Genomic DNA, 10,672 nt, shown 5'->3' with positions numbered 1-10,672 from the left:
TGTACTGTTGTGTACAGGCTATAATTGTGTCCAATGCTTTAGCCATGTAAAGCTTCTCTTTTCTTTTACCCCAGCCCGACAGAGGGCATTGAAGGTGCCATATTTCGTTACATGACAAAACTCCAACCGGAACGACAGAGGAAGAGAAATAGGCGTAAGTGAAGACGGCAATTTTGTTGCGACTGTGCTAACAGTCGCGTTTCCTGTAGAAACCCGGTGAATCGTTGTCATTTTCTACCCCCTTTGCTGCCCGGTGACACACCCTATGTGAAAAGCCTTGCTTGGATGGTCAATGGCCGTAAGGCTCCGGCGCACGGTATGTTATCGCACATTGGCTACACTTGTTTTCAGCACGGCGAGCAGCCAGCCGTCGTTTGTACTGCACCGAAACTGACAGCAAGTTTTCGTATAAATTACTGCGTGTTTTTTTTTTATGATGTCAGCGAGCTTTTGACAGGTATCGCGCGCAGGATTTATTAGACGTCAGTCAGATAAGCACACGGGAGTGGCGCGCGCTGCTTTTCCGTTTTCCCTGCAGCTAAAAACCGGACGGCTAGCGGCTACGCTAAAGCTAACAGTTAATGAACAGCCAGTGTTTTTCCCTTTTTCTTTCTCATCCCGGAGATAAGTACCTGCAAGGGAGAAAAGATTATGCAAATCACGATGTGAATGTATGTCGAAGAATAATGCGGAAACTTTTGTATAACGAGGCGCTGTTGTCTGAGTTTATCCCATCAATTGCGGCTTTCTATCTTTGTCGCCATGCAAAAATAGCGTTCAGTTGTAGCACTTAAACGGATTTGGCGGTGGCTTGTCGTTGTTTCACCGCGATCAAGAGGCGCCAGACAGGTACTCGGCAGAACTGTCACTGATTGACTGTAGAAATAGTTCATTTTGGTGGCAGATTGTGCTTTAATGGCTGCATAGATGGTTCAGCTAGCAGGGGGCAGTGCTGAAATCAACCTGCGCTTGGTTCGTGTTGTCATAACTGTCTCTTGACAGTTTCAGCTCTTCACGAAGTTGTCTTCAATATAATCTAAAATGTTGGTGTTTTATTGTTTTTACTGGTGACTTAACTGCTGTTGCAGTCAGATATATTGTTTATGTACTTAGTGATTCTATTTGGGACAAATTTCAGTTAGGCACCTGATTTTTTGTAAATTGCTTGTGGTCAGTTTAAAAAGGTGTTACAGTGCTGCAGTTATGCATATGACAGTAACACCTGTCGTGTGTGTGAATGGGTGAGGTCGAGCGGAAGGGAGCTGTACACGTGAACCACTGTTCATGACTCAGATTTCAGGTCGTTGTCGTTGGTGAGGTCGCTAAACACAACACAAGCCATTCACACATAAGATTAGCTTCATAATCCTTTTAACTTTTGAATTTACTTATAATTTCCCTGTGATGTGCCACATAAGTGTCTTTTGTTCCGATAAACGAGTTTTAAAGGCATCGGTATAAAAGCTTTGTTCCTGTCTAGTTGTACGACATGTTGTTTACACTGCGGCAGCCGAGAGCCTGAGGCCGTCTGGTGCACAAGCGACCAGGGTTAACCCTGAAAATTGTCATTTATTACTCACCCTCCTGTCGTTCCAAAACCAGGAACATCTTTGGAACACAAATTAAGACATTTTTGTTGGAATCCCAGTTTCTTCACCAGCCATAGGCAGAAATGTCATTGTAAATTTTTAAGGCCCAGAAAGGTAATGAAGAAATGGTTAAAGTAATCCATGTGACTAAGGTTCAACCGTACTGTCATGAAGCTACAGGAATGCCCCTTGTGCCCAAAGGAAATGTTAGGCAGAATGTATAAGGCATTTTTTTCCACATGCAATGACAGTGAGTGATGATTTCCCTTTGTTTCAGACTCCCCAAGGCAGTTTGTTGACAGTGCATTTGAGTGGTCAAACTCGATCTGTGGCTCTGATGTGATGTTATTCATGTGTGTTGTCAGGGGATGAGAGAAGAGCAGGTGCTGCGCTCCTGGCTGCGGACTCAGTGACTCGCTCTTTGGGCTCAGGATGGCGCAGGGAGGGCCTCAGTTGGACTATCACATACTGCAGGACCTTAAGCAGCGCTTCCCAGAGATTCCAGAAAAAGTAGTGTCTCAGTGCCTTCTTCAGGTGAGAACTGGCAGCCACAATTTAATGGAAATTTGGTGTTTAGAATCCGGCCTGCTCTAGGATTTTACATCATTTTGACCCAGAAACCCATTTGAATAAAATGATGATGTATATTATTATGGTTCTACTCCAGACCATTGATTTATACAATTATTTAAATTGTGGGTCTCATAAAAAACAACTTGTTTTTGAGGAAATGGTCTCAAACTACATTAGAAGACAAAATTAGAAGATTTATTCACACAGACACACATACATTATATTTGTACATTACCTGTTTTTTAATATATGAATAATGTAGTACATTTATTTTAACAATATATCAGAGTTAGTGCTATTAATATACTATAGTATTTAATTATTATTTAGCTTTTATTTTTCTAATTTATAAAATTAAAATGTTTGTTTCAGGAATTATGTGATTTCTCTTTTTGTCATTTTTATTCGTTTATATATTATGTTTTATTTCAGGCGATATTTAAGTTCAAACTAAAATAAAACGCATCTAATTTTTTTATTTCTAGTTTTAGTTACAACAACACTGCAATATATTTACATTTTAGTGATATTCTCTAGTTCTTGCTAACTAAAAAGTTTTGGACACTGGATGACTTTCCTGAGGTAAATATCAAATCCGGTGACATTTCCACAAGCTGTTTTAGTGATATCTTTTATTGACATGGTTAAATTGCTGAGAGATGGATGTCAGCTGTTTCTGTACCCTCTGTTGTTTATTCATATTTTTTCATGCTATAACTAGTATTAATTTGAGTTCTCTTTTAAAAGTGCAACATAACATTTATTGTTTGAAATAATAGAGTAAAAACATTAATATTGTGAAATAATATTATAACAATGTAAAGTAGCAGTGTTCTATTTCAATATATTTCGAAATATAATTTATTCTTGCTGTTATGGCAAAGCTGGATTTTCAGCAGCCATTACTCTAGTCTTCAGAAATCATTCTAATATGCTGATTTGGTGCACAGGAAAATTTGATTTCTTCTAATTATCAATTTTGAAAACCATTGCACTGCTTAATATATTTGATTGTATTCTTGCTGAATAATATATATTTTTAATCTTACTGAACCCAAAATTTTAAGCAGTAATGTATGTATAACTAAAGCTAATGACATGCAATAAAAAAAGCATAAAGACTTATCAGTGATAATAGTTGCTGTGTCTTTCTGGCTGAATGCCATTACTGAGTGTGTCAAAGTGGTTTCTGGTGCATGTGCATGTTTACCTCACTGTCTTCCATTTCCTCTTCAGAACAACAATAACCTGGACCTCTGCTGCCATCTGCTGGCTCAGGAGAGTAATAGATACCTGTATGAGGAGTACCACAGTCCAGACGAATTGCACTTAAACCGGAACCACATGCTGCGTATTAGCGTGGGTTACCCTGCTCATGATGTGGCTAAAAACAATGCTGGCAGCCGAGCTTTGGTCCACAGTTCTAGCGACGGGCACATCGAGCATCCTCGAAGTGGTTTCCCTGAGCCCCTGTCTGCCCCTGCTACCATGGCGCCGTCACCTGGCTTCAACCCTTTCTTCATGAACGATCAAGGACGCTCGAACATCCCCACCCCTCCGCCCAGCATCCAGGGCATGTCTCCAACATACCACCCTGTCCCACGTTACATGACTCCCATAACAGTTACCCTCTCCCAGAACATCCCCTCTGCCCCACAAGCACTGCAAATCCCCCCCGGTGCCTATTGTAATAGTGGGAACACCGTGTACATGCGTCCTTCACCGTCTCAAAGTCCTCAGCCACCTCCCTGGTCTACATCTGGGACTTCTATGTACCAGCAGTCTCCTTATGCTACTCCGACGTATCAGTCCCCGTACAGCTCTCCTCAACATCAGGTCCAGCAGCCACCCCAGGTGTTTCTTCCCATAAGTCCTCCTACCCTCCCTGGGCTATCCTACCAGCAGCCAGCGCCTGTTTCCCACAGGTCTTTTATATCCTCCAAAGGCCCTATGAAGAACCAGATAGAGATCACACTGGAGGGACAACGACCACGGAGCAACTCCCCTGTACACGCTCCACAGGGAACGCTCTATATGGCCACCAGCCCTTCCCCGAGCTCCCCATCCCGGGCCATCAATATGACCGGTCCTCCCGGGGCCTCGATTCATCAAGGAATGTATGTCCACCAGGGTGTGGCAAGGCCCCGGCCCACATCCTCTCCTCAGCCTGCCACCTCTGCCTTCATCAAGATCAAAGTGTCCCCTGGACAAGTGCAGCGTTCATCAAGCTCTCCACCAGTTGAGACCGAATCCCTTCTAAACATAGTGGACCTGGGCGAACGCCATGGCGCCCCTCCTCCCATCCTACCCATTTCTGCGCTGCCAGGGAACATCGCCAGCCAGATCAACCGCATGCCTAGACGATCAAGCTCCGGCTCGGATGACTATGCATATACTCAAGGTATGGATAGGAAAATTAATACTTTTGTTTCCAAATGCAAATTTTTGAGGAAATTAATACTTTTGTTCAACAATGATACATTAAATTGATAAAAAGTAACAGTAAAGACATTTATAATCTTACAAAGTTTGTATTCCGAATACAAGTTATATTAAACAAGTGGCAGGAAGAATGGTATACATATGCAAACAACAAATTGCATGAAATCCATCCAAAAATCCATGACGGATTTGATCAAGTTGTTCATTAGATGTCGCATAGGTCATACAAGATAGACCTTTTTGAACATATGAATCTTTCCATTAAACGTTTATTGGATTTTCCCACTTTTAATGCAGGTAGACAACATTTATTTGTAATAAGCTCATTAAAGGACTTGTATAGGTAGATTTTACCAGAAAAGGTTTTATAATTTTAATCAAATGTTAAGCATCTTGTATATTAATAGCTGTTTTGTTTGGTTTTATTTCTGTTGTGTTTATGCAAATCTTGTATTTATGAAGCTCAGGTTTTGCCATGAAGATAGCCTCAGATGCTAAGATCAAAACAGTCTACTACTATTTTTTTTTTTGTATTTTTGATCAATCAAATTCAGCCTTGGTGAGCGTAACATACTTCTTTCAAAAACATTATAAAAATCGTACTATTCCCCAAACTTGTGTGTATAAATATAAAATAAATATAATACGTTTTTTCCCTTTATTTAGGGTGGCATGTTTATGGCTGACTCTTTCAAGGAGTCAAGAACACATTTTAAAGGGGTCATGAATTGTGAGAAAGTGTCCTTGATATTTTGCCATTAAAGAGGTCAATGTACTATAAAAATATATCCTGTAAGTTACAGAACTCAAACTTTCCTATTAAGTCCAAAAACTGTTCTTTTTTTTAAACCAAGATGCCAAAATGACTCGTTTCAAATTTTGTCATATTACATTATAGTGCGAAAAAAGAAGAAAATCGACACCTGCATCATTGCCTCATTTGCCCCGTCCCAACAATTTGCATGTCATGTGGTAGTAAATACGAGAGACAATGACAGGATTAAACCAATGAAAAAATGATCCTCTAAGGATTATAAAATTATTTGCAATGCCAAGTTGTGGAAAAAAACTGTCTTTGAATGGTTGCTGTGATTTTGCCAACTAAGACATGTCCTAAAAGTTTTCCCGACCCTTAAACCTAGCCCTACCCATAACTTAACCTTAAAGGAACTGTATGTAAGAAATGTATTTCAATGAATCATAAAATGGCCCTGATATGTCACTAGGCATTAAGAAATCATGTTCATTTAAAAAACGTATAGCACTGACAACAGAAGTCCAGCCAGGATATCGTCATGTTGTGTTTTGGCCTGAAGCGCCACCCTCCTTCTATTTACCTATCACAAAGTCAGTAGTGTTTCGGCATCCAGGTTGCCAGATCTGCTCTAGTTACCACAGCTGCAGCTACAAACGTTCCTGCTGGATCCTGCAGCCTATCTGGCAACCTCGAGTCAGGATGGAGGAAGAGAGGCATACACCGCTCTGCACTAATTTGAAATTGGCTGCAGTACCAGTTTTGGCCACAATCTTACATACGCTTCCTTAAAAATCAGCGAGAAGGAATGGTAAATAAAACACTGATGTAGTAGCACCTAACCCTGGCTAAAATTTGACATAAACTGTAAACTTATCCCTCAAATCTGATTGGTTGTTTGGAATGTTATTCCAGGATCAGCAAAGATGTCGTTCTTGGTGAAATCACTTTCACCATCTTGGCATTGCCTTCCTTGTGATCCTAACAATAAGAAATCATTGAACTTTATTTTCAACGAAGTTCCAGATCACGTCAGTAAGACTGTTCGTTTGTTTGCTTCATTTGACTTCGGATTCGTTTTTAAACAAGACACCATTCGGCACAGGCTTGTCAAAGAGACTGAAAATAAAAGATGATGCAGTGATGACTATATCCAACTGCAATGTCGCAACACACTGTGTGAGTAACAATGTTTTTACCATGTGTCACTATTTCTTTGTCTGTTACAGGTCGTTTGATATGTACTGACTGAGCATTTATACTGTTGCGCTGCAGTCAAACTGATATTGTGATTTGCTGTTTTTTTTGTTGCTTTGCTTCAGCATTTTTGGGGTTTAATGCGTTGGATTAACGGATTCGGAAGAAAGTATGTAGAGACCGCTGGTTTTCTTATTGTTTTGGTCGAAGGCTCGAAGCCGTTAGTTATCCTGAATAAAAGCTTCAGTGACTGACATCTGTTTTGTCATCAGTAAGATATTACTAAAAGTTTGAAATGCTGAAAATTATTTTAATATGCAAAACTGTTACCCGATCATAGTAGTCAGCATTTACTTCCAAGTCTTGAATGCGGCACACCTATCAAAACAGTGTTTGAAAGAGAGGGGCGAGAGGGTCAAAAACAGGATAGAAAATAGATCTAAATTAAAACTTCTTTTTTTTCTTAATGTAAAAATCTTGATCTCATCGTAAGTAGAACATAAAACCAAAAAAATGCAGTTCTTGACCCCTTTAAGTTATCTAGGCTGAGAAAATAAGTAATGTTAAAACTACTATATACGTTTAGTCATTTTATAATTATAATAAAATCTAATATTTTTTCTAATCGAAGATAGTCACTGGATGATAATTACAGGCTTTATAACATCAAACTTCTGAAAGTTAGAGTTTTGTTCGAGTCAGTCAATTTCAAGTGAAGCAGATATTTACTTGTACATCACATATGAAAAAAACGAATTAGGTTGATCAGACAAATTTCCTATAAAAGTAGTCCATTTCTGCCATGTTTGCATCTGTTTATCCTGTATGAATCAAGGTGAAGTGTTCAGTCTTAAAGCCTTTTGTCTAATGCTGTATGTCTCCTCCTCAGCGCTGCTCTTGCACCAGCGTGCTCGGATGGAGCGTCTGATGAAAGAACTCAAGCTGGAGCGGCAGAAACTGGATCATTTGAAGGCGGAAGTGAATGAAATGGAATATGACGCCCTGCAGAGACGTTTCAGACGGGTAAACAGCTCTAGCCTGATCCCTCGGGTAAGAGAGACAAAAAAAACCAAGCTTTAAAACGTTTGAATGCATCTTTTTGAAGGGTTGCTGAACACACACACACCCACCCACTTGTTTTACATCGCTAATAAAGGAGATGAATGAATCCTCTTCAAATTCTCCAAAAGGGCCTTGCATAGAAGCATACATACCTAGAATCTACATGCAGAATGTGCAGATAATATGATGAGGTGGAAATGAATCACATTCATTCTCGCTCGTTCTGCATGCTTCGCAGACTGTGAATTCATCTTTTCATAGGTTAAACTGCAGTACATAATGTAAAATAAAATGCATGTACTTTGTGTTTGCTAGCCCGAGGATATGACCAAAATTCGGTCACAAAACCGACAGCTTCAGATTGACATTGATTGCACCTTGAAGGAGACAGACCTGCTGCAGTCCAGAGGTAAAAATAGAATGAATGTAGTCATCTTAATGACATTCAATATGAAATGAACACCTGCATTGCTTAATTTCATGTGATTGTGCTCAAATTATTGGAAAGTGTGCTGATAACATTTGCTTCATCCATATCTTTTTTATCTTATTTTTATTTTAGGCAAGTTTGACGTGAGAACCATGAACAACTTCTATGATAATATTCAGCCTGGCCCTGTTGTACCTCCAAGAGGTGGGAATTCAATGAATTCAGCATTTCTAAACATTTCATTCATTTTGTGGTTATCCTTTACAATAAATTTCAATTAGCTAGTGCTAATTTGTTATCCAGAACATATAGAAAATCTTTTTAAACGAATTGTGTTTCTATGGTAAAACTATTAATGAAAAAATGAATCAATGTAATTTGAGTAATCAATACATGTAACAGTCATTATGCAAATAAACTATATTATTTTATATATAATTATTAATAAACTTTGTTTATTTAGCGAGACGCTGTGGTAGCTACTCACCCTCATGTCGTTCCAAACCTGTAAGACTTCTGTTCATCTTCGGAACACAAATTAATACATTTTTGATGAAATCTGAGCGCTCTCTGACCCCTACAAAGACAGCTACGCAACTACCACTTAAATTTATAAAAGACACTTTAAAAAGTTAATAAATAGATTAATTAGAGAATTAAGTGGTTTAGTCCAAATTTCTATAGAGACCAGGTTGCTTTCAAAGCAGCCCAAATATTGATATTGGGTCCCTGATGCATGCAAATTATATACATAATTACCCAACTAATTGCGAGAGAACACGAAAGCATTGAAATGTATATTTTTTTCCCTCCTATCTAATTTTTTTCACCGTGTCCCTTTAGAGACTCCATAGAGTGTGTCGTTTCCTTTAGTATTCAGCTTCGGGTGCATGCCTAATATCCTAGATACTTTTTCAGTAAAATCTCTCATGGAATTTGTAAACTAACTCTACTCCCTTGAGCTAAAATTAGCTCTTTGCTCTCTGAATATCCTGTCAGATTTGTCCTGACCTCTGATTATACTAGTGGAGTAGAGGGTATTAGATTGCTTGTTATGATATAGTGTTACTTGCACCCTAGTTCTATTTTCATCACTCTTTTGTTGCTATGCGGGGGCCAGTGGCCCAATTGTCAGTGGCTGTGGTAGAATGCTTTCTCAAGCCTTCAAATTTAGCTCACAGCAGCAATAAATAAATGCTTGTGTGCTGTCTCATAATGTTTTGTCTCCTCTGACTAGTTAAGCCTCCGGTCGTGCAAAGGGACGAGGATTTTGAGGGCGCTCAGTGGAACTGTGAAAGCTGCACTTTTCTGAACCACCCAGCGTTGCACCGCTGCGAACAGTGCGAGATGCCACGCAACACTTGAGCTGGCTTTACCACGACCCTTCCTGACAGGACATGAACCTCACTCTCACCGCTAATCTTCTGTTCCATCATGCAAAGTCCCGCCTATCATTTGACGATTTCTGTCCCTTGTGCCCTCCGCTTCACCCAGCAATAACTGAGCCGTACCCCACAGAAGACTAGACAACTGCTCTAGTACAATATTATCCAATCAGACCCACCCTGTTACCTCTTGAGGAGCTTCCTGCACTTGTATTTACTTTTTTCTACTGAACGATGCTTTAAAAGAGGAAGTAGGGTGACTTGACATAACGGAGACAAGCAAAAGGGATTGATTGATCGATTGGCACTGGAGTGGACCGAGAAGGTGTGGTTTTAGGAGAGGGCGGAGCTTCCAGATGTTGCAGAGGTGTGGTTTACCAAGCTACCATTCCAAGCAGAATAAGACTGCTGAGTTTACACGAAAAAGCCCAAACAATCCTGTGCACAGGGCTTCTCTCACAAAAAGTTCAATGTATTGAGATAAGCAGAGGCTGAATAATTTTAATGTAGACTTTACACTGTATGTGCTCACTATGAGCTCTTCTCATGAATGAAGAACACTACAAGACCTGCATATGAACCTATACCTGGTACTTTTATGCATATTATGCCACACTGTATTCTGTGTTTAAGTTGTTGATTTCTTGTGCAGATGCCTCAAGTTGCTGTACTTAATAAAGGATCTGATTCTATGTTACTATATGCTGATATTGAGATATCCAGGCTGTAAAACCATGAACACATCACACTTTTCTTTATCTATTTATTCGGTTAGTATATAAATTAGTACAGTATGTCACAACTGCATTCTGGACTGAAAAATTTCAACGGAAAGCACTCAAACACGCACTCAGATGATACATGCACCCTCATTCAAACACATCAACATGCTCGCAACAGACTGACAGTGCTAAGAAACAAGCCTACAGTCTGACTTAACTACCTGTATGGATACTTATGCAAAAGAAGACTTATAATCACTCTTCAGATACCAGTCAAAATCTAGTCTATATGCAAGGCTTGGTTACACCACAAGATCTAGGTTATATACAATGCAAAGTATCTTCTACCAAATCCCTTTTAGACTGAAGGTGAGCTATGCAGAAATATGATTTCAGATGTGCACAAAGTAACCACATGGTGACAATTCATGTGCTATGTACATGTTCTGTGCTTGAAGGAACATCAGTGTCTCAGTTTCTTAGCATTTCATCAGAAATTATATACGTTTTCATGTTTT

General features: G+C 39.5%; 1 protein-coding gene across 1 annotated transcript; it reads left to right on the top strand.

Annotated features, from left to right (window-relative positions):
• Nucleotides 1-125: 125 nt before the first annotated feature.
• Nucleotides 126-10,667, top strand: tab3 (TGF-beta activated kinase 1 (MAP3K7) binding protein 3). Its single transcript, XM_067414038.1, has 7 exons — nucleotides 126-316; nucleotides 1,955-2,123; nucleotides 3,399-4,563; nucleotides 7,445-7,605; nucleotides 7,933-8,026; nucleotides 8,180-8,251; nucleotides 9,285-10,667. Exons 2-7 carry the CDS (start codon nucleotides 2,022-2,024, stop codon nucleotides 9,410-9,412), a joined length of 1,722 nt encoding a protein of 573 aa, XP_067270139.1. The 5' UTR covers nucleotides 126-316; nucleotides 1,955-2,021; the 3' UTR covers nucleotides 9,413-10,667.
• Nucleotides 10,668-10,672: the final 5 nt, after the last annotated feature.

The sequence above is a fragment of the Pseudorasbora parva genome, chromosome 13 (assembly GCF_024679245.1).
Source record: "Pseudorasbora parva isolate DD20220531a chromosome 13, ASM2467924v1, whole genome shotgun sequence".
In the NCBI taxonomy this organism is placed as follows: Eukaryota; Metazoa; Chordata; class Actinopteri; order Cypriniformes; family Gobionidae; genus Pseudorasbora; species Pseudorasbora parva.
This window is presented reverse-complemented; position numbering and strand designations above follow the sequence as displayed.